The 24,311-nt window shown below is 48.2% G+C and overlaps 1 protein-coding gene across 3 annotated transcripts in view; it reads right to left on the reverse strand.

Moving 5' to 3' along the window:
• Positions 1 to 11,048: 11,048 nt before the first annotated feature.
• ANPEP (alanyl aminopeptidase, membrane) overlaps positions 11,049 to 24,311 on the reverse strand; it is a 31,447-nt gene continuing 18,184 nt past the window's right edge. For all 3 annotated transcript variants that reach the window (XM_082199263.1, XM_082199264.1, XM_082199262.1), the window contains exons 8-21: positions 23,536 to 23,679; positions 23,143 to 23,208; positions 22,781 to 22,846; positions 20,181 to 20,353; positions 19,868 to 19,944; positions 18,136 to 18,275; positions 16,936 to 16,991; positions 15,697 to 15,844; positions 15,364 to 15,455; positions 14,501 to 14,611; positions 13,394 to 13,561; positions 12,652 to 12,792; positions 12,461 to 12,542; positions 11,049 to 11,586 (exon numbers count right to left, since the gene is read on the reverse strand). In XM_082199263.1, the coding sequence (XP_082055389.1) occupies positions 11,437 to 11,586; positions 12,461 to 12,542; positions 12,652 to 12,792; positions 13,394 to 13,561; positions 14,501 to 14,611; positions 15,364 to 15,455; positions 15,697 to 15,844; positions 16,936 to 16,991; positions 18,136 to 18,275; positions 19,868 to 19,944; positions 20,181 to 20,353; positions 22,781 to 22,846; positions 23,143 to 23,208; positions 23,536 to 23,679 (1,614 nt within the window). In that variant the 3' untranslated portion in view covers positions 11,049 to 11,436. The remainder of the gene's footprint in view (positions 11,587 to 12,460; positions 12,543 to 12,651; positions 12,793 to 13,393; positions 13,562 to 14,500; positions 14,612 to 15,363; positions 15,456 to 15,696; positions 15,845 to 16,935; positions 16,992 to 18,135; positions 18,276 to 19,867; positions 19,945 to 20,180; positions 20,354 to 22,780; positions 22,847 to 23,142; positions 23,209 to 23,535; positions 23,680 to 24,311) is intronic.

Here is a 24,311-nt window from a genome sequence, read left to right on the forward strand (position 1 = left end):
CCCAGTGCTATATGCATCCCACATGATGTTACTCTCCTGAATACAGTGGTACCTCAGGTTACATACACTTCAGGTTACAGACTCCACTAACCCAGAAATAGTGCTTCAGGTTAAGAACTTTGCTTCAGGATGAGAACAGAAATTGTGCTCCGGCAGTGCGGCAGCAGCAGGAGGCCCCATTAGCTAAAGTGGTGCTTCAGGTTAAGAACAGTTTCAGGTTAAGAACGGACCTCCAGAACGAATTAAGTACTTAACCCGAGGCGCCACTGTACTATACAAGGCAAGGAGAAACAAGGGACTGGGAACAGCTTTTCTCCCTCTCCCATGAAGGTCATGCTGTCTGGGGCAATAGGAGGGAACCAAGTCAGGGAAGACAATTTCTCTCTCTCTGGATTTGTGGAACCTTCCTGGGAAGAGAAATCTACAGGTCCTGCAGCAAACAGCTTTGCACATTTTGGGGTTCTGGGGAAGTAACTGCAAGAGGGAGCAGGACGGGTCTCCTTGGAGGCAGGTCAAGGTCCCCTCATATTCGCTGCGAGGGCAACTACTCAGGAGCCCTGGCCAAGGAGGGGAGGCAATAGGAGCCAAGAGAGGCTTGGAAAGAGAATTAGCAGCTGACAGGACTGTGTGAATTGCCTTCTGCACACTTCCCAAGCCCAGGGTGGCAACGATCAGGAGCAGAGCAGCGAAAAGTCACACCTTTGCAAATGAGGCCGCCTTTCCCACAGCTCCAGGGCTGGGGTCCCCCCTGTGGCCTTTGACCCCTCCCACAAACCTGCGAGGTGCCACTTCACACCTCCCAGGGCAGCATAAAGAGGACCCCTCCCACGTCCAGGCCAAAGTGGCCGCTGTCCTCCACTCATGTCCGGCTCTCCAGCACATCTCTTTGGCCAGGATCTCCTTCTCCCCAGCTGGGCCATGACGTGGGGCCAGGCCGGCTCCTGCTCTGCCCCCTCCGTGGGCATTTGCAGCCCCTCCACGGCTTACAGCCAGAGCCTGGTCCCAGAGCAGGCCCACCGCTGGCTCCCAAAGGCCAGGGCACCCCAGAGGGCATCATGCCTCGCTGCCGGCAGCCAGCGCCAGAGTGCCAGCCAGAGAGAGAAGCACCGCATGCGACGCCTGGCCCAGGCCTTGCACACCCTGCGCCTCTACCTGCCGGCCTCGGTGGCACCAGCTGGGCAGAGCCTGACCAAGATCGAGACGCTCCGCCTGGCCATCCGCTACATCACCCACCTCTCTGAGCAGCTGGGCCTCAGTGAGGAGGCACTGGCGCAGAGGGCAGTGCTGGCACGGCCTCACTGCCCCCTGTGCTTCTCGGGGCTTGGCTGCTGCCAGGCAAGGAGGTCAGACCAGGACACCACAGAGTCCCCAGCCCAGGACCGACCAGCCCCTGAGACTTGGATGGGCTCCCCACCCTGCCTGATCAGAATGGGTCAGGGGGTCCAGGTCCCCGACTCTAGAACCTGGCCACTGGCTCCTTGTGGCCTCCAGGATGAGACTCCTGCAGCCGTTGCAGAAACCTGGGTGCCTCCAGCGCCCTCTCTTCAGATCCAGGCCTCTCCTGAGCTGCAGAGGACTCCTTGCTCTCCCTCACCTTGCATGAGGCTGCCCATGGACAAACCAGGCAGAGTCTGGCCTGGGGAGCAAACAGCAGCAGATGCCCCTGTTGTCACCTGGGAAGGGCCAGCCTGGGACCTTGAAGAGCCACCTGGCTGCAAGGTAGGTGCTGCATGGGGGTGCCTCTCCTCCTGGCAAAGTGCCCCCTCCCAACCCCTGCCAGGGCCCTTTGCCCTTTTGCCTTGGTGGGGCTCCCCCCCTCCTCAGGACCACATTCCAGTATGCTAGACTTCCTGAAAGTCCCAAACTGCCGCTTGCCTTGGCACCAATGCTTTTGAAAAGCATCTCCCCAAGACTGGCAGCACATGGGCAACCCCCACCCCACCCCACCTCCATCAGGCACGGGAACCTGCAAGACGACCTCCCACCTGTCTTGCCTTATGGGACCGAGGAAGGGGGTATAGGAGCAGCCGAGGGTGCCTACAGGCAGGCTGGCTTTGGGAGAAATCGGTTCCTCCCAGATTGTGTGGCTGTGCAGTGGTACTCAGTAGGGAGAGAAACACATGTGCTGTCAATGGACAAGAACACCTCTTTTCTCCCTTTGTTTGTCTCCACCATTGTGTCTCGTTGGCTTTGTTGATTTTTGCGCACAAACGCTGATTTGTGCATTTGGCTCTGATGTTGTTTGTCAGCTGCCCTGGGTTGCAGTACGAAGAAGGCTGCTGGGATGTATTTTTAACCAATTAATATGTCCAAAGACACTCTCTCTTAGTGCCTTCCAGATGTTTTCGACTGCAAGTCCCATCAGCCCCAGCCAACACGGCTGTAGGATGCCCCTGGGGCTGATAAGAGATGTAGACAAAAATATCTGGAGGGCTGCAGGGTGGAGAAGGCTGGCCCGGAGGAACACCCCCCCCCCCCCGCGCGCGCGCTGGTTTCCTTGCTGCAGCGAAGAGAGCAGGCTGCCCCCTTGTGGGGGGAAAGTCCTTTGCATCTCCTGGTGAGCAGACGCTGTTGCGCCAGGCGGTGATCGCCACGTGGCTTTTGACCTCCTGCAGGTTCCCCAGCCCTGACTGTGGGTTGCTGCTGACACGAGTGCCCCACGGATGGAAGTGGGAGGCTGCTAGATCTCTCTGAAGCAGGCAGAGGGTTGCTACGGCTTTACTTGTTTTCATTTCGTAACTGGATACCGTATTGCTGGAAACCCACCCTTGGGAACAATAAAAATGTTAATTAATTAAAGATACAGCCAAGGGGAGGGGGGGATTTGGTTTCCCTCCCAGGCTCTGAACTACATTTGAGCCAGGACTGGCTGGGATTTGAATAAGAAGTTCCAGCTCTGGAATATATGGAAAACATGCATTTCCCTGAGCATGTGCAGAGTAAACCAGGCCTTGATGGTTTCTAAATCCAGTACCATGTGAAATGATAAAACCCTATTTATGATTTGCATGCACCCTTTTCTATAAAGGGTCTTTAGCCATGCCTTTCTTCAGATGAACAGTCCTGATCTTTTTCTATTCTCCTAGAATGAAAGAGCCCTCAATAAATTTTCTTATCCTCTGATATATATATCTAGTTCTATGTTATTATGTGTAATGGAACAGTCCATATTTTATAAGGTATTGACAACTTGGTATGTTTTTTTATTTACTTATTTTTCTGGCGAGTGCATCTTTAAAAAGCATGAAATATTGCTATACACTGCAAATTGCTCAGTATAGGGAATGCAGAGGGAAGAGGGATAAACAACAAAGAGTCCTAGTAATTGCAGTGCATTTCTACACGCAGCGTGCGTACCCCAGTGTGGTATACTGGTGGAAGTGTCAGACTGGGACCTAGGAGATCAAGGTTCAAATCCCCACTCAGCCATGAACCTCACTGGGGGACCTTCGGCCAGTCACTCGCTCTCAGACTAGCCTGAGCGCTGTTGTGGTGAATAACCAAGGGGGGGGAGGGGGGTATAAATGCAATTAATATATATTTATAATTTATAAAAATAACATCAATAGGTCCCAGAACTAAGTTCACCCGACAGAGTGCTGCCTGATAGCTGCTTCTCCCTACCCACCTGTGACTCCTTTCTTGGCTTCCTCAGGACGGCACCTACAGAGCTACTTGGGACCTCCCCACCCAGCACCCTTCCTGTGGTTTCCTGTGGAGCAGCCAGACCTTAAGAGGGTGAGCCTGCTGGGTGAGAAGCAGCCACAGAGGAGAAGCCACAGCAAAGGAGGAGGTCCTATGGTTGTCCTGAGCACCCTCCACCTGCACTGAAGGCATCCTCGTCCCCATCAGCAGGAGATTCTCTTCTTCAGAGCTCCCAAATGCTAGGGCACGATCAGGACAGCAGCATCTTCTCTCTCTGGAGGTTTCCAGTCCAAAGACCCACTCTGACTGCAGCAAGCGCAGTTGGGGACTTGGCCTCCAGGTGCCTGCTGGGTTCTTCAAACCTTTGCTCAACCACAAACTCATTGAGCCCTCTCTGTCCGGCCATTACCCTACCTCACAGGGTTGTTGTGAGGATCCACAAGGCCACACACTTAAAAGTAGCAAAAAAAAACCTTGTATGATTAATAAGCGGCAATCTTCTTGCTTGAATCCAAGGTTATTTTTGTTTGTTTTAGACCAGCGGTTCCCAAAGTAGGCAGAACTGCCCCCTCCCCAGGGGGCTGTTAAAAGGCAAGGGGGCAGCCAGGGATGCTGGTGGTGTAAATGGCTATCAGACTTTGAAAAGCTGGTATCACCGGATCAATTTCATCCATTTTGTTGAATTAATTAAACTTAATGGATTTTGAATAAACGTGCAATTAATTGTTACTGCTTTGATTTTTATTGTGTTATTATCGTCCTAAGTGAGTAGTGCAAGCAGCTTTTATAGGGTAGAGCACTGCACTGGGGATGAGTTTATGGAACCAAGGGAAAGTGGCCTGGAAGTCTTCCGGTGCTGCGCGATCGCGCTACAAGCGGGGGTTTTACCGAGAGGGAAACCCCGGGCTATTTTGGAGGTTTGGGGGTGTCTCAGGGCGCGGAGGCCCCCCATAAACGTCTCTGGAGGGTGTTCAGAGAACCTGGTTCCCGTAACGACGGAGAGCGGGCGGTTCGGTCGTCAGGTAGCTCCAAAATTGGAGCGAAGAGTACGGCGGTGCTGCTCAGCGGTCGAGGGAAGCCATTGCCGACCTCCATTTAGCAAAGCCCCGAGCTTGTTGCGAAAGCGCTGCATTCCAACGCAAAAGAACTCCGACCCAAGAACTGTTTATTAATGCGAAAACACCAATAAGGAGGTCGGGAGGAGAACTGAGAAATGAGAGGAGTTCAGCCCGAAACGGAATCTGCTTGGCACAGCGCGTCTCCAGTGCTGGGAAAAGCGAAAGTGAGTTGCCTTGGCGGACACATTGTATCTCTCCCCGTTTATCTCCCTTACTAAGCGAACTTTGTTTAGAGACTAAATATCAAAAGGCTGGCGGGAGGAAAGAGGAGACCAGGGACAAACAGTCGCAGCTGAGAGTCCTTGAGAAAGCGGAGGCAGAAATAGATGAAAGGAGTTCTTCTCATTTTTTTCTGAATGTGAAAGACAAAGGGAAGGCGAACCGGAAGAGAAGGCTTCACTACTATCAAAAGACTTCGGAGCGTGGTGGACTGAGAAAGAGTTTAAGAGAAAGGAAGACAAAGGATAGAGTGTGCTTACATCCACTCCTGCAGTGGGGGAAATATATAAACCTTGGTTTTTCTACAAAAACATCCCCCTTCTTTTCTCTCACCCTTCAAGATTGTTGGAAGGATAGAAGTGACTGAGCGTTTTCGATAACAGGAAATAGCCACACCTCAGAAAGAGAGTTATTTTGTAAAGACTTGGTGACCTCTAGAGGACAGACTAAAATTAACGGATTTACAATTTATTGCCCCCCCCTCGGTTTTTGCCCCCCCTCTTTCTTGCCTTGGGTTTACTTTATACCACCTCTTCTAAGAGATAAGTGACTGTTTGTTTATTGAACTGGGAAACTGCTCTGGGTAGAAAAGGGTTACGCTGGGAAGTATTATATGATTGGTAAATGCTTGAGCAGGAAATAATATATTTATGCAAAACTGTCAGTAAAAGAGGGAGCTGTGGAGGTGGGAGGTATAAGTGTGCTATAAGGTAGGGGAGACGGATAAAATATAGGAATATAAGATGTCACATACGGCAAAGAAAGGTACAAATGGAGGGACTCCCGGAGATAGGAGGGGATCTAAACAAGAACCAGATTCCAAGACAGATATTATGAAAATGCTAGTGGAAATTAAACAGAGCCAAAACAATTTAGAGCAGAAGTTAGAACAAGTAGATAGCAAAATTGGAAATATGGATAAAAAGATTGATGAAACAGTAAATGAAATTAAAGGCCAGATAAAAGAGATATTTAGAAGAACGCAAAATGTAGAGGAAGGGGTGAAGAAGACAAGATTGGAATTAAAGGATATCAAACGGGATAAGGAAAGAATAAAAGCTGAAATGTCGGATTTGAATAAAGCGCAAGAGGAGATAAAAGATATTATCGCAATGAATGAACTCCGACAGAGAGAGGCGAATCTTAGGCTGAGAGCTATCCCGGAGATACAAGGTGAGAATATTAAGGAAAAATTGATAAAAGAATTGGCGGCCTGGATGGATATATCAACAGAAGAAATGACTGGAAATGTGCAGAATGTATTTAGAATGCGTGTAAAAACAACAAAATCTAAAAAATATGCAGGCGACTGTCTGATAACATTTAGAGATAAAGAATTTCGAAATAGGGTGTTGCAAAAGAATAGGGAAAAAAGATTGAATATAGGGGGAAACTACATAATTATCTTTAAAGATGTCCCAATTAGATTACTTAAACGAAGAGATTTCTACAAACCACTAGCACAGACTTTGAAGAGGAACAGAATCGAATTCAGATGGGAGTTTCCCGAAGGATTATCATTCGAATACAGAGGGAAAAGATATAGATTATTAAATTCAGAGGAGACCGGGAAATTCCTGAGGAAGTATAAGGAGTTAAGAACAGAGGAGGGTGGAGCAAGAGAAGTAGAGGAAGGATCACCTAGAGATACGAAAACAGAGGACGAACAAGAAGCGAACGAAAGCGGATCAGATAAAGAGGAAGAAGAAGAAGGGGAGGAAGAGAACACAGAAAACTAATAAAGGGAAGAGAGAGGAAAAAGGGAGGGGAAAAGGGGGAAAAGGAGAGAAAAGTTTAGTGAGTGTTAGACATTATGGGGTTAAGGATTTTGAGTTGGAATGTTAATGGAATGAATGAGAAAAAAAAGAGGAATAAAATTGAGCAATTCTTGAAAAAGAAAAATTTGGATATTATCTGTCTCCAGGAGACGCATGTGGCTAAAAAACACAAAAAAATGCTAATTAACAAAAGATTGGGAATAGAATTTGAGTCCTCCGATAGAGAAAAGAAAAGAGGGGTTGTATTGTATATTAAAAAAAAGATTGAAGCTAAACAAATATTTAGAGATGAGGAGGGGAGGATGGTTGCGGTTCGGATCAGCTGGCAAGGTGAAAGTTTGATTGTGATTGGGATCTACGCACCAAATAACAACAAGACTGATTTCTATAAATACCTAGAAACGAAAATATTGGAATATATGGATCAGAGAATCATTCTAATGGGGGACATGAATGGCGTAGTCTCCTTAGAAGCGGACAGACTGAGGGAAGGTGTAAGTAAAGAAGGGAAATTGCCAAAATCATTTTTCACAATGGTTAAAAATTGCAATCTGATGGATATTTGGCGTCTCAGACATCCATTGGACAAGCAATATACATTCCATTCCAAGCCACATCACTCGATGTCACGGATTGATCAGGTCTGGATATCAAATGAACTTTGTCCTAGGGTAAAACAAATTGAAATAAAACCGAGAGTAATCTCTGATCACAGTCCGATAGAATGGGAACTGGAGAGCTATGACAGAAGAACTTTCAGATGGAGACTAAAGGATTATCTCTTAAATGATCAAAGAATTGTAGAAAATGCGCATAAAAAGTTATCAGAATATTTCATGGATAATCGAGATAAAGGTACAAACATTAACGTAGTCTGGGACGCCAGCAAAGCTGTGATAAGAGGATACTTTATCCAACAGAATTCGATTAAAAATAGGAACAGAGAGAAAGGAAAAGAGGAAATCTTAAGGCAGATTATGGACAGTGAACAAAAATTAATTCGAAAACCCAACTCTCAGAGAATAAAAGAAAACATAAAAATTCTCCAAGCCCAATTTGCTGCGATAATAAATAGAGAGATAGAGTGGAATGTTAAAAAGTTAAGACAAAAGAGCTTCGAATTCTCAAATAAATCTGGAAAGTGGTTGGCGTGGCAGATTAAGAAGAGAAAAGAACAAAGTACAATAAATAGAATTATAATAGAGGGAGAAGAGGTCACTGATCCAAAAGGAATTAGAAAAGAGTTTCTAGATTACTATAGAAGCCTTTACAAAAAGAAAGATAGAAACAACTTAAGGAAGATAGAAAGATTTCTGAAAGAGAAAATGGTGCAGAAAATCCCAATTGATAAGAAACAACGATTGAATAAGTTAATTGAAACAGAAGAGATAGAGGAGGTAATTAAAGATCTAAAAAGAGGGAAGGCTCCGGGACCCGATGGATTCACAGCAAGTTACTACAAAGAGATGAAATCTGTACTTGTGAATCCTTTGAAGGAGACTATGAATAATGTTTTAAGAAAAGGAGAAATCCCAGAGACCTGGAAGGAGGCGTTCATTACTCTCATCCCGAAGCAGGACACAGATTTAACCCAGGTTAACAACTATAGGCCAATCTCGTTGTTGAACACGGACTACAAAATATTTTCAGGTATTCTAGCAAGAAGACTGAAGTCCATATTGGTGGAAATTATTCACAAAGACCAGGCCGGATTTCTTCCAGGCAGGAATATGAGGGACAATATAAGAAATATAGTTAATATGCTAGAATTCCTATCGGTTAGAATCGATAAGCAGGCGATAATGATGTTTGTAGACGCGGAAAAAGCGTTCGACAATGTGGCGTGGGACTTTATGATGAAGAACCTAGAACACCTGGATGTAGGCAGATATTTTTTTAATGGAGTGAACGCAATATACAGAGATCAAAAGGCCAAAATGATCATAAACAATATTGTGACAGAAGAAATAAAGATACAGAAGGGAACACGACAGGGATGTCCACTCTCCCCGTTGCTGTTCATAATGGTATTGGAAGTACTTCTGAATTCAATCAGACAAAACGGGAAAATTAAAGGAGTGACAATTGGACAACACGCTTATAAGACCAAAGCATTTGCAGACGATTTAGTCATTATGACGGAAGACCCAATAACTACAATAGAAGAAATCCTAAAGGAAATAGACCAATTTGGAGAAATAGCAGGCTTTAAATTAAATAAGAGGAAAACAAAGATGATGGTAAAGAATATAGATCAAAGAACAATAGAAATAATCCAAGAACAGTCACAGATACAGGTGGTTAAGAAAATAAAATATTTGGGGATCTGGCTTACGCCTAAAAATATAGACTTATTTAAAAATAATTATGAGCCAGTGTGGAGAGAAATAAGAAAAGACCTGGAAGCATGGGGAAGACTGAAACTGTCTCTTTGGGGAAGGATCAATACTATTAAAATGAATGTATTACCGAGGGTATTATTTTTATTTCAGACCATTCCCATAATTAAGGGAAGTAGAGTGTTCAAGGAATGGCAGAGAGTACTATCAAGATTTATATGGCAGGGCAAAAAACCCCGTATAAAATATAAACTGTTGACAGATAGAAGGGAAAGGGGAGGCTTTGCCTTACCGGATTTGGGACTCTACTATGAGGCAGTATGTCTCTGCTGGATAAAAGATTGGGCCAAGCTAAAGAATAAGGAGTTACTCGATTTAGAGGGTTTTAATAACAGATTCGGCTGGCATGCCTATCTGTGGTGTGGTAAGAGGAAAATGCACAAGGGGTTTGAAAATCACATTTTTAGAGGCCCACTTATCGAAGTATGGGAAAGATATAAGTACATACTAGAACCTAAGATCCCACACTGGCTTTCACCCCTCGAAGTGATGAGCCTCAAGAAAATCAATATGAGTGGAGACTGGGCAACATATGAACAACTGCTAACGAAAGAGAATGGGAAATGGAAATTAAAACCGTATGAGCAGATCAAGGGGTACGTGTATGACTGGTTGCACCATGTCCAAGTTAACGAGATGTTTAGAAAAGAGGCCAAAGATAGAGGGTATGCAGATAAAGAATCAAAATTCCAGACGGAAATTATAAATAGCGAGGTGAAAATAATATCTAGAATGTATAAGATGTTGCTGGATTGGAATTTGGCAGACGAAGAAGTTAAGACAGTAATGATTCGATGGGCCAATGATGTGGGCCACGCTATACAATTTGAAGATTGGGAGAATGTATGGAGAGAGGGTCTGGATTTTACTGCGTGTATGACGGTGAAAGAGAACGTTATGAAGATGTTTTACAGGTGGTACATAACACCTGCGAAATTGTCAAAAATGTACAAAGTAGACAGCAAATGTTGGAAGTGTGAAGAGAAGGAGGGTGTTTTTTATCACATGTGGTGGGAGTGCAGGAGAGTGAGAGAATATTGGGAGGAAGTATATATTGAATTAAAAAAGGTTCTAAAATATACGTTTACCAAAAAACCCGAAATTTTCCTGCTAGGAATACTAGGGAATGAAATTAAGAAGAAAGACCACAAATTTATGTATTATGCAGTAACAGCAGCAAGGATAGTCCTTGCTCAGAAGTGGAAAAAAAAGGAAATGCCAACAATAGAGGAGTGGAGATCGAAGTTACTAGACTACGCGGATTTGGACAGATTGACTGGAAAGATCAGACATTTAAGAGACCAAAAGTTTGTCAAGGACTGGGGGAAATATGTGGATTACTTGGAGCATCTTAGTGAAGGTCAAATAACGTTAAGGGGATTCAGAGAAGCACTGTGAAAGAGGAAGAGGTATTGTCCAAGGTAAATAGAGGTAGAAGAATGTCTAATGACAATACATACTAGGTAATGTGTATCTTAGAATTTTATTGCGGAAGATTTACGGGCGGGTTGAAGGAAGTCCAGGAAGAAACGACTATGTTAATTTGACAGGTGGAAAACTTTTTATTTGCATATATGGTATATCTGTCTTGTGTTGTTATTTTTGTTCTTTATTCTTATGCTTTAGTATTTCATTCTTTTTTCTTTACTTTTAGAAAACTAATAAAATATTTATATGAAAAAAAAAAAGGGAAAGTGGCCTGAAAAAGTTTGGGAACCACTGATTTAGGTTACAGTATCTCTCTCTCTCTCTCTCTTTCTCTTTCCCACTCCCCAACCCCAAAGACTTGGTCTCTTTCAATTCACAAAGATATTTTTTTGGGGGGGGGATACACAGAGCTACAGAGAACCCCACCCCTCCCACTAATAAATTAAAGAACAGCCTGGGCATATAATTCAGGATACTATTTTTAATTTATAAAGTTAGGGTTTAAAAATTTATAAAGTTAGGGGTATAAAAATATACAGAGCTTTCTGGGTGGGGGAACATCACCATGGTCGAGAGGGGGACCCCTCTCTCTTTCCCCAGGCAGTGCAAGATAAGAGGCTTCTGGGCAGTGCGAAGAAGCAAGCGTGGCCCGTTTGCCCCAGGGCAGAAAGGAATCTGGGGTGGTGGACACGGCCAGGCCTCTTCAGTGGCCAGGAAGGAGCAGGACGAGGTTCACAGAAGGATGGGGGAGAAGAGACAGCTTTGGCAGTAAAGGGGGACTCCAGAGCAACATGGAAAGACAGGCAGCAAAACTGCTTGCGGACAACCTCAGCCTGATCCCCCAGACCTTCACAGCTGGCTCTGGAACCACTTCAGGGCAGGCTCCTTGTTCGCAGCCACCCACTGGATGTTGGCATTCGTCTTCTCCAGGGCCTGCTCCAGCGCTCGTGTCCCTGAGCCAAAGCCCACATCCGCGTTGTCTGCCTTGAACTGCTCCAGCTGCCGGGAGGGAGAGAAAGCAGGCAGGGGGTCGTCACTGTTATCATCGGAGAGTGTGAGGAAGTGGTCAGAATGCTGGACTAGGACCTGGGTGACTTGGGTTCGAATCCACACACACCCCATTCAGCCAAGAAGCTCACTGGATGACCTTGGGGACCAGCCCCAGTTTCTCTCAGCCTAACCTACCTTGCAGGGTGGTTGTGCGGATGAATTATCTATCACATTTACGTATATTCCACTTTGGAGGGGAGGTGGAATATAAATAAGCAATTGTGGCTTTTTAACTAAAAAGTGCCATGTGCGTTGCACTGGGGTAACCAACACCATCCTTTGCTACGTGAGCAACCCATAGAGAACAGAACCCATTTTGTTTTGTAAAGAATTGGCCCACTTCTTAACACTTAATCTTAAATTGTTGCAACCTTCCCTGGGACCTGCTAGTGGAAGGCAAGTAATATATTTAAAATGAAAAAGAATGAACACAACAGTAGCCACAGGGGTGAGTGGGGTGGGGGGAGAGGATGGATCTGCAATTCACCTGAGCAGCCCCTTTAAAAAAATCTTGTTTTTTTAAAAAATCAGTTGCTTAATTTACGCTATAACCCTTATTGATTAAAGTGTGGCTGCCCAGGGCAGGTTGGAAACCCCCAAGTGGAGGACAGATGTGATGGTCTGGAATTGGGGGAGGCTGTGGCCCAGATCCATAGGGCGGTTTTTCCAGCACCCCACCAAGCCTTGGGTGTTCTGCTCAGTGCCTGGCATCCTTTGGGTGGCCTGCGAAGGGTCATGGCTTCTGGCTCATCAAGGTGTTTGCCCTCCACCCACACTCTGCACAGGCCTCCCTCCTGCTCCTCCAACTGTATACGGTCCTTACCTGCCGGAGCTCAAAGTCGGAAGCGAATCTCTGCGTCACCGCCTGGATCAGGTTGGAGAAGGAGAAGGAGCCTCCACCGTACCTGGTTTGGTGGGTAGGGGGGTAACGGGAGGAAAGGGTGAGCCTGGGCACACACAAACACACACAACCAATGCCCCTCCCCTGTCACCAGCTCAAATCACCCCACTCACTGGTCAAAGAGCGTCTTCCAGTTGGCGCGGACAAAGTCCCACACAAGGCCCTGCCCAACCACGTTGCGGGAGATGCTGATGATGGTGGACGTGGCATCCTGACGGCGGATCTTCATGGGGTCCAGCGAGAACTCAAGGTACCTGTGGAACCGGATGGGGGCAGGTCCTTGAGCTGGCACCACTGGCAGCAACTCCAGGGGACCTTGGGGGTCTGGTCACACACAAAACCTCACCCTTGCCCAACCTCCCCACCACCACCACCGCTGCATTACCTCTGGCATTCAGGCGCCTCAGCGGCGACTAGGCCAGGGCCTGCACCTCTGCCATGGGCCTCTGTTGGGGCCCACTGCAGCTGTAGGTGGAGGCCGTGTGGCACACAGAGATCCCACGGTGGAGGCTCAGGCCCTGGTTCAGGCGTTGCTGTGGCTCTGGGGCGCATGTGCTCGCACTGCGCTGCAATGTCACCCCATCACAGTGAAAGCGGGCCCAAGTTGGCGCCACTGGCTGACCCTTTTCCTGGCTGAAACCTGGCCCTCACTCCACCTTATTCAGTCCTTGAAGACCACATCTGCCCCTTGCCGCTTGCTTCCTGGGAGTGCATCTCCCAGGGGAAAGGGGCCACAGGCCTGACCAGAGGAAGGTTGGCCCCTGCTCGTCCCTAGGTTCTGAAGAAGCCTGGCGCATCCTCCCCATCCCCACCTCCACACCCTACAAGGGCCTTGTCCAGCTGGGGCCACCTCACCTCTGGAGGATCCAGGGCTCCTGGCTGCAGGCCAAAGCAGAACGGAGCTTGTCAGCCTCAGACACCACGGTGGCATTCAGGAACATCTGCCAGCCAAAGTCCCAGGCCTCCTCCCCACCTGTAGAGATGGCACTGCAGTAGATGGCAGAGCGCAGGTTGGGTGCGATCCTGAAGGCGGGAATGAAGAAACGATTCTGCATAATTTTTATTAAATTTTCTGTTTTACAATTTAAAATACTCATTTTATGCCCTTAAGATATGCATTTACATGCCAGTGAATATTTTATGCTACTATTTTATTGCTGTTATTAACAGATCCTATTTTTAATGGATTTATTTATATATATATATATATATTGTTTTAATCCTATTGGTGTTTAGTTGATTTTTAATGATTTTTAGTTCTTTTATTTTAGCTTTGTTCCGCATTTTTTATTTGTAAGCCACCTTGAGCCCTGGTCCAGGAGAAAAGAGGGATATAAATAAACAATAATAATACTAGTCTGCAAACCACTCTTAGAAATGTATTTGTTTTTGATTAAGCGGCATATAAAACTAAATTTATGATTAGCTGGCAAAGCAGCAGCTGAGGACACTCGGATCACTCGTGTGTCCTGAGATCCTGCAGGAGTGGAATTTCTTTGAAAACAAAACAGAGAGGCAAACTTGCCTGACTGGCCTAAAAAGGCACTGCTGTTACACTTTGATCTAGAGGATTTGCCTCTCCAATGCAACCGTGTGCATGCTTACTTGGAAGTAAATCTCTCTGTGCTCTGTGGGCGTTACTGGAAATGATGTATCTGATTGCAACTTTTACATTTGGAAAAAGCGAGGGTCACTTCCACACTTAAAGCACGTGGCTTCCTGCAAAGAATCATAGGGACTGTAGTTTCTTAGGGGTAGCGGGAATCATAGCTCTGTCAGGGGTAAACTACAATTCCTGTGATTTTCCTGGGGAAGCAGTGACTGTTAAAGTTCTACAAATGTGCTTTCATGGTTTGGTGTGGATGTGACCCCAAACCAGCCTGAGGGATTGGTCTGCTCAAGGGGCGGAGGGCTCCCCAGAGGTCTGTCCTGGACCATTCAGGCACAGCCACAAACACTTACGGGTTCTTGCTGGGGTCATTCATCCAAGTGTTGAACAAGTCACTGGCCAAGTTCTGGCACTCAGAGATGCCAAAGGAGCAGGCTGTGTTGATGGCGGAGATCTCGTTGTACCTGGGCAAGGAAAGGAAACTCAGGGGGTTAGACTGGATGAACCTTGAGGTCATAGAATCATAGAATATTAGAGTTGGAAGGAGAGTCCACAACCTGCTGAGGGAGACCAATTCACTGTCAAACAGCTCTTAGCGTCAGAAAGTTTTTCCTGATGTTTAGTCTCCCTTCTTGTAACTTGTAGCCATTGGTTCGAGACTAACCCTCCAGAACAGGAGAAAACAAGCTTGCTCCATCTTCCACGTGGCAGCACTTAAGGTATTTGAAGATGGCTATCATATCTCCTGTCAGTCACCTCTTTTCCAGGCTAAACCTACCCAGTTCCTTCAGCCATTCCTCATAAAGCTTGGGTCCTTTCCAGCTCTACAATTTGGTGGTTCTCTGACTTGGAGCTAGAGAGAAGAGCAACCCAGGAGGCCTCCTGGCTGCAGCTTGGACCTGGAAATCCCAGGCACAGTATGTTCCCAGCTTGGAGCACCATTCCTCGGGCACAGAGGAAGCCTCTCAGCCTTTTCCCCTGCCACTGTGAAATGATGGGATGGAGGCTTATCTTCCCACCTCCCCTCTGCCCAGAGCCAAAGTGAGAACTGAAAAGAGGAGCAAGAGGCAACAGAGACAGTTGGCCAGTAAGATTAGCCAAACCCGCTCAGCCCCTCCTTTGAGGGTCCTCCTGCCCCAAGCAGGCCAGTTGTCAACCCCAGCCTAGCCCCTCCAGTGCCCCCCTGACACTTTCCCCTCGTTCCAAGGAAACTCACTGGTCCATCAGGCCATCTGGGATTTTGGTCCAGTTAGCGGTGAGGTTCTTATAATAATTGAACAGAGGAGTGACCTGCTTCTGGATGTATTTCTGCAGAGGGAGAGGAGAACAACGCAGCAGTCATTAGGCAACGTTCTCTCTAAGAAAGAAATGGACCGATGCCTGCCTTGTAGCCCCCTGCCCAACTCCATCCCTGATTAGCACCATTTGCAGGGTGAGGCTGGGGGGGAGCTCTCAGAGGGTGCAGGAGTGACTCTCCTCCTCCCTCCCAGCCCACCTGGCACCCCAGGTCCCTGGAACCCCACCCATGCCTACCATGACCAGAGCTCACCTGCATGGGCCCATACACCTGGCTGCGGTCGAACATGAGCTGGAAGTAGCCCAGGTTGCTGAGTGCTGCACTCCAGGGCAGGTAGTCTCTCTCATTCCCCAGGTAGAGGGTGGTGTTCAGGGCCAGCTCCGTGCTGGTGTAATTTGCCCTGGAAGATTGAGACCGCTTTGGGTGGAGGGTGTGTGTGGAGCAGACTGGTGGGGGCCCTCCCATCCCCTGCACAGATCCGCAGCCCTGCATTTAAGGCCACCAAGACCACAGGAAGTCATTGCCCACCCCCACCCCACCCCCCACAATTCTTGGATCAAAACCTAACCCAGAGTCCTGTTTGCAGTGCCAGCAGTGAGACTTATGCAGCCTTTTGCAACCTAGAGCCCTCCAGGTGTTTTAGACCAGTGATTCCCAATGAGGGTGCTCTGGGGGAGGATTGCCTAGGGGGTGCTAAGAGGCAAGGGGTTAGGGTTAAGTGGGTGCTGAAGGTGTAAATGACTATCAGAATTTGAAAAGCTGGCATCACTGGTTTGAGTCCATCCATTTTGTTGAATGGATTAAATTAAATAGTTTACACTGAATTTTGAATAAATGTGCAGTTACTTGTTTCCTCATCACTTCCCTTCTTGCAAAAAGCCAGTTTCTTTTGGGAGAGCAGCTTTGGTTGTGCAAAACTCTCAGTCAATATAATGAGGCAATCCAAATTTGCAAAGATGTGACTGAATCCCATGCAAAAGCTGCAACAGTCTGAAAGTGCCCGTAATCCAAAACATCCAGAGGCATCAGGATGTAGAAGGCTGGCCCAGGAAGATGTGAAGCTCCTGAGCATGGGCAAAATGCCCTGCTGTCACTACTAGGGGATCCAATGGACCTTTGCAAGGGGAAATTTCTGGGCAGACAAGCTCTGGCACCTCACACTCTTTCGATTTTACACAAGAGCAGCAGTAAGCCTGGGTGTCTTGGAAAAATGAGAGCATGCACACTCCACATAAGTGGGTGGGGGTATGTGTGTCAACTCCAGACTGGCTCGCTGGTTCCAGAGACCAGCCCAGGAAGGACCAGGCAGGTTGGACCTGAGAGCACCGACAATAGCCACTTCTGCATCCAAGCAGCACAAGAACCCTGCTGTATCCTCATACGCCACCAGGGGGCACTTGGACAGAGGTTTGGCTTGAATGGCGTTGCAGGTGTATATGGAGATTAGTGACTTCCAGATACAGGGGAGCTGTAGGTAACCCAAAGTCTCACCTGGCCAGGTTGAAGGAGTCATCAATCAGCTGAGCACGGTTAAGAATTGGGATTTTCTGGAAAGCAGCAGAAGTTGCTGGTCAGGATGGGAGGAACAGGAGGGAGGGGCAGGCTGGTAGGAAAGGGTGAGGGCAGGAAGGGAGCTGAAACATTAGACCAGTAGTTTTCAACCAGTGTGCCGTGGCACCCTGGGGTGCCTTGGAAGATGGTCAGGGGTGCTGTGGGCAACACTGGCCTCTATCCCTCTTTCCTTTCCTCCCTCCTCTGATGCCCTCTTACGTCTGCTCCACAGGCGAATGGTGCTTCTGGGAGGCACCTCTCTTTGGGGTGGGGGCAGCTCAGAGACCAGGCACGGCAACAGCAGCTGCCCTCGGGACTCCCAAGGAGAGAGGAGAGGAGACGAGGATGAGGGAACACTCCACAAGGGAGGGTGTGTGAAAAAGGGTGAGAGGCTGCCAGCTCTGCTGGCAAGGGGTGACATAACTAGGCTCCTGAGCCCCACAGGGGTGCCAGAGAAAGAATGTACTGTAATTGGTCAAGGGAGCTGTGGACTCAAAAAGGTTGAAAACCTCTGTGTTAGACCAGGCCAAATCCAGCCATAGGGAAGCCCCGCCCCACCTGCCTTGCAAGGCCAGGTTCCCACATTCGCCCGAGACTCATGATGAAGGCAGAACACTGCTGACATTTCCTGCTAGTTCAGAGTTGTGGACCAGTCCCTCGTTTGGGGTTCCCAGTCTGTCTGAAACAGCCCATTTCCTTTTGTGCTATGTCACTTAGATTGTAACCCTGAGAGCAAAGTCAGTCTTATAGCACTACTGGTTGTTGTCAGCCACTCTGGGAGCCATTTTCAGCGGAATAATTCCCTCCCACCCTTGATTTTACTGTTTTACCTTTTGTAAACCACTTTGATGGTGTGTGGGGTTTTTACAATCAAGTAGTGTATACATTTTATGAAATAAATTAATACTGAGTCAGGAACAGTATTTCCCCCACCCCACCCACACCCCTCCATCAGTCACCAAATTTCAAGGGCTGTGGGGGAGAAGGGGGGGGAGCCCTTGCCTCACAGACTCTCCAGTTAAACCTTGAAGAAGTTGAACTGGAGGAAGATGGAGACCTGCCTGGGCTCCTGGCTGTGTTCAGATGAATGGGACCCTGGTTGTGTAGAGAGGGAAGAAGGGAGTCCAGGTCTGTGGCTACCTGGTGGTCTGTCTTCAGCTGCTCCAGGAGCCTGTCCCAGTTCACCTGGTCATAGTTCACCCGGAAATATCCTGTGACGTTAATGTTGAGGAGCAGCCATGTGTTAGGATCAGCCCCAATTGAGAAGTTGGAGTTCTGAGCTGCAAAAGGAGAGAGAGGGGTGACCTTGCGTGTGATCTAGAGAGACCCATTCTCCAGAGCCAATTCCCCTCCCCCTGCCAATGTGGGCTCAGAGTGGCCCAGCTACAAAGTGTGATTCTAGGAAAGAAGAGTTTTGGATTTGATATCCCGCTTTATCGCTACCCAAAGGAGTCTCAAAGCAGCTAACATTCTCCTTTCCCTTCCTCCCCCACAACAAACACTCTGTGAGGTGAGTGGGGCTGAGAGACTTCAGAGAAGTGTGACTAGCCCAAGGTCACCCAGCAGCTGCATGTGGAGGAGCGGAGACGCGAACCCGGTTCACCAGATTACGAGTCCACTGCTCTTAACCACTACACCACACTGGCTCTCCAGTAGCTAGATGGCTAGAAAGGCGTCTCTTGGCAATGGTGATGGCTGTCCCTCTTCTCTAGCTAGCCAGGGAATAGTATGGTGCCACTTTTGCCTACTTGACTACAAAACTTACTTAAAAGCCTCAACCAAGCAACCATCTTGCAAGGTTGGGGTGACCCAGTACTTTGGTCTGAAAAGCCTAATATATTGTTCCCTACAGACCCTCCCAGGTGCTAAGATCAGCAGAGAGGGCCCTCTTGGTAGTTCCTCCACCCTCAGAAATTTGTGGGGGTGGCCCAGTGTGTGTTGAACCAAAGGTGAACTGTTCTGGACGCTCTGTAAACACCATCTCAGTAGTCAAGATAACCCCATAATTTATTAGTAGTTGTAGCAACGAACTCATATATGTTTATATTTTTTGCTTTGATGTTATCCTTATCTATGGGCTTGGGTGCTGGGCTCTGAGCCCAGAAAGGGGAACTATCGGTAAGATTTGGGTAGTTGCCACCTGTCGTCTCCTCTAGTCAGGTGAAGCGATGAGAAGTCCTAGACAAAGTGACATATACTGCTTCGTGTATTTAAAAATGTATGAATGCTTGCTTGGGTGAGGACAATCCGTCCCCTTGCTGAGGTGCCCGTCCCACGTCTGTAAAGGCTAGGAGACCTGGCAGGCTGATTTGCTGCAAGTCTACACCCTTCTTCTTAATAGAACACTAGAACTGATCATTCTGGCGTTTTGGGCATCCTTCTTTGTTATCCTGCACCCAACCACTCCCATGAGGCCTCCTTTGGGTCTGCGGTTCAGAACACCTGGGAGAAGAAGTCATTCTCTGTGGCATCCCTCCCCACATGTATGCTGTGAAATTCCCTCCCCACATGTATGCTGAAGATGAACCTCTTTACCCTGGCCTTTCACACCCAAGATACATGTTTTCAGGACCCGCCCTACTCCTGTGACTGCAACTTAGCTATTTTAAATATTGAATATTGAATAGCTGTAAGCTGCCCTGGGGCCTGTTGGTGAAGGGTGGGTAATACGTTAAAGGAGGAGGAGGGGAAGACAGAGGAGGAGGAGGAGAAGTTGTATTCAACAAACTTTTACCCTTTGAAAATTAATGGTCCTCAGTTAGCTATGGCCATGAATTTCAGTGAGTGTATTTTGAGTAAAAGTCAATTGAATGCAATAATAATCCCAGCGACATCACGGTAAAGCTGGGAAGATGGTCGCAGTGAAGGGTACCTGTTGTGCTTGTGAGCCAGTACAAGGGTATTGAATTATCTGACTTCATTGAGGAGACAGGGACGATCCAGGTGTAGCTGCAGAAAGAGACAGACAGGTGTGTCCTCCCTTGTCCTGAATCAAGCCAAAGGTCTCTTGGCTTCCAAGGAGGAGGAGGAGGAGGAGAGTGCACTGGCCAGGAAGTCTAGTGATGCCCTGCCAGGAACTGCCAATGGCCACAATGCTCTGGACACAAGCACACTCTTTCCTCCAGGTCGTTCTGGACTGGATATGGCCTTTCCATGGAGTCTGTGGCTCAGGGTTCCCTACTTACTTGAATTGTGAGGATCGGTTAACAACAGATGTTTGGTCCAGCAAGAAATGCTTCTGAGTGAGGCTCCCAGTAGCAGTGTCCACAGTCACCACTGGGAAGCCCATCTGCAAGGTCCACCGGTCCATGATTTCTTTGACTGTGCCAGGGAGTTCAAACCTGTCTTCATCTACTGCCTGTCCAAGGGAGGGAGTGTTAATGAGGCACAGGGATTCATAACAAAAAAAAAACAATCAAGAAGACTTGTGGCAATGCAAAGCCTACCAAGCGCATTATGGCATCATAAGCTTTGTCAGAGGCAATCAATGCAAAACACTCAGCTGTGGCTTCTGGCCACAGTCACACACCCCTTGCCAAAACTCTATGTTGCTTCAGTGTGCCCGCCTAGGGCTGAGCCCTCCAGCCCCACATAAGGGTTTAGCCCTCATAGCTATGGATGGACAACCAGGAAATAACCCAGTTCTGTTGAAAATCCCAAAGGTAATATTTAAGGGGAAAGGGGAAAGGGCAAAGCTCAGCATCTGACTTGCATGCAGAAGGTCCCAGGTTCAATCCTCAGCTGGGTGATACTTCCTTCCTGGAAACCCTGGTGTGCTGCTGCCAGTCAGTGTAGACAATACTGATCTAGATTGACCTAGACTCTGACTTGGTATAAGGGAGCTGTTCCTCCCCTTTTCAGCCTCCTCCATCAAGTCGTGTGCAGAGGCAGAAGGAAAGGGAGGGGAGCTGTTGGCACATGGTCACATGCCAGAAAGCAAAGAGTGCCCAAGAACAAAAGCTACCATGAAAAGCTCTCTTCTTCCCTCCCTCCCTCTCTGGAGAATGAAGTCGGTCCAGTATTTAGCACAGGAGACACTGACTTGTTGAGCATCACAAGCAAGGGGAAGGAAAGTCTCTGCCCCCAGCAGCTTGCAGTCTAAACTTCAACAGTGAGAGGTGCGACTGAAGGAGGGGAAAGGGTGGCAAAGAGAAATGGAAGCAGGTCACGGTCACTGAGGCTCCTGTGGCTGGAGAAGAGGCTGGTGGGAGTGAAAAACCTATGGCCTGGAAGAAGAGGCAACCTTTGAGGGAATATGCAAAAGCAGAGAGTCGGCTGGGGGAAGGAGGTGGAGAAAAAAGAGAAAAGGTAGAGCCAATTAAATAAGCAGGAAGGGTGAAAATCATGGGGTGGTGGATAATGCAGGAACAGAGCAGAAAGAGAGGAAGGCTGAGCTATGCTCAGATCCTGTGGATTTCCCTCCTCAGCCAAACTTGACACCTGTCTAAGTGGGCAGTGCCCAGGGCAGAAGATGGGCTGACTGGCAGCCCTGATGTAGGGGGATGTGCTTAAAATCTGTTGACAGCAAAATGCCAGCAGGAGAAGAGGATTCAAAATGAGCTCAGGGTTTGAGCAACGGCTGTGCCGCGGGATGCCAAATGCACAGCTGTAAGTTGTTACACACATGGAAGCAGCGCTCAGCAAAAAGCCCAAGAAGGAGATCGTGGACTGAAAGGGAGCTGCACTGCAAAGGAGCCAACCGGGCAGAGGGGACATTTGGGCCCAGGGAAGTCAATCAATGCAACCATCCTGAGGCAGGCAAGTCCAAGACCCAGGCAGCTGTTGGACCAAGACACAGCCAGTCTTGGCCAAGCCATGCTCATTCAAAGACCTGAGTTCCTGGCATCACAGGGCCAAATGCATGCTTGCTGAGGAGAAGTCAGTGGCTTCAAGGAAAACTCCAAAGATAACCCAGAATCTAGAAAGCCCATCCTTGAGGGTGGGGGGAGAGGCTGGAGGAAGGCCAGGGGAAATATATTTGGCCAAGGAGTGTGTGTGTGTGTGTGTGTGTGTGTGTGTGTGTGTGTGTTCACAGTTTCCAGATGTTTCTGAGAATTCCAGAAATTAGCTAAGAGGATGACTGTTTGCCCGCTGAAGACAAAAAGCAATTGTGTTCTTATAAATAAGGATGGGCTTTTGAAAATGGATTAAGCAACTTCATGCAAGAAAGCAAACAATATTGTGTCTAAGAACCTTGTGGATGTGTGTATGGTCTCATCCAAACTTGCCCTTGCCCCCGCTGCCTTTCCCCAGGGAAAGCCAATCTTAACTGCCAAATTGGAGCAAATGTCACTTGAGTTTTCCCCAGATTGATACTTGCACCGATCTATTGCTAATGAGGGTGTTTTCTGAGAGAAAGCAGCAAGAGAAGGGCAAAACCTCTCAGACCTGTGCCTAGAAAGTGCAGGACAAATGGGAAACCACTCATATCCACAGGACAAGGGCAAGTCTGGATGAGCCCTGTATAACCAGCACGTTGAACAAACCAGGATGCAACAATGGTTGGGAGACCTATGAAAGCCCTCCTCCCCCTCACGCCCACCTGCAACTGAGAGAAGTAGCCTCCAGACACTACCTGGCCAGGAACACAGGAAGCTGTATTGTTTACACTGACTGGCAGTAGCTCTCCAGGATTTTAGGCAGGAGCCTCTCCCAGCCCCTCCCTGGAGACATCAATGGGTATTGAACCTGGGGCCTTTGATTTGCAAGGCAGATGCTCTCCCCACTGAGCTATGGCCCTTCCGCCCTAACTAGAAGCAGCCACTGGCATTTTAAATGGACGTACCCACTGGAGGTGATGCCAGAGGTCATCGTAGACGGTGTTTCCATATGCGAAGGCCTTAAAGTATGACTGCAGATAGAACAGAAGGAGAATGAGAGAGAGGGGGGGAGAGATTGACGCCCCCCACCCCAGCTGCCACTGGGCCTTTGGGAAGCCCATACCTCCTTGGTGTGCAGCCCACATTGCCTTTGCTCCATTAGAGTTTGCTGGGGAGGTGGGAACGCACAGACCCTCCCCTTTGCTCACCCAGGTCTCTCCCCACTCCACACACCCCACCCCAAGGCAAAGCAGGGGGAGGAAGCGCCAGACCAGGGCAGTGCAGGTATCATTATGAACGACCCAGCGCTTGCCAAGACAGGCCTTACCTGCAGCCCCTTTTTGAAGCGGTCCTCAGTGAGGAATTCGGAGAGCATCCGCAGGACTGAAGCTCCCTGTGGAGAGAGGAGAGGGCAGTGAAGGGAGAGGCCACAGGATGTCCTCTCTCACTCCCACCCATGATGGGGTTCCACACCCAAATGTAAATCCCAAAAGCCAGGCTTGGATAATTCCACAAGCCCCAGTAATGCAGCAGATCCTCTCAGAACCACCACCTTTTCATAGGTGGGTGGCCCTCTGTCAGTCTTAGCTTTGAAGTACCAAGAGAGAGGCGGCGGCTGCTCCCAGCTCAGTTCTCTGCAGCCAAAGTTGCTCCATCTGGGAAGGGAAGAGAGGCAGGCACTCCACCTTCCCCCAGACCCAACCACCCAAGGCACACTCACCTTGCTGTAGGCGATGGCATCAAAGACTTCGCTGATTTGCGCTGGTGTGTTGATCTCCGCTTCGGGGAAGGACAGCGGGTGCGAGGAAGCCAGTGCATCAATGGCCATCACACGGTACATTTCGCTGGAGACCATCAGGTCTTTCTGCAAATCAGTTCCCCAAAATCTCATGGTCCATCCTCACAACAAACGCTCTTAGGTAAGAGTGTGTGGTGGGGGACAGTGACTGGTCAAAAGCTTTATGGCTGAGCAAGGATTCAAATCTAGTTCTCCCTGGTCCAAGCTCACTGCCCACTATTTACATCCCTTTCTACCCAGAAAGTGGACCCATCATGCTCTGGAGGCTCTTCCTGTGCCACACAGGAGCTCCTTCCAGTGGCAACCACACCATTGCCGCAACATAAGGAAGAGACCAGCTCTTCCCTCGCTCCTACATGGGCCACATCCACACTCTGCCTCTGTGTGGGTTTATTTTCATAGAATCATGGAGTTGGAAGAGACCACGAGGGTCATCCAGTCCAACTTCCTACAATGCAGCAATTCTTCTTTTCTTTTTCTTTTTTTGTCCAATGCAGGGCTTGAACCCTGAGATTAAGAGTCTCATGCTCTTCCAACTGAGCTAGCTCTCTTCCTCAAGCCAGCTTAATTCTCAGAAGCCATGAAAATTATAGTTTTGTGGGGAGATTGGGGTTGTGTACACCATGCATTTAAAGCACACACCCCCCAAAAAAATCCTGAGAACTGTAGTTTGTTGAGAGTGCTGGGAATTGTAGCTC

This window comes from Podarcis vaucheri (genome assembly GCF_965113315.1).
Source record: "Podarcis vaucheri genome assembly, chromosome: 14".
Classification (NCBI taxonomy): domain Eukaryota; kingdom Metazoa; phylum Chordata; class Lepidosauria; order Squamata; family Lacertidae; genus Podarcis; species Podarcis vaucheri.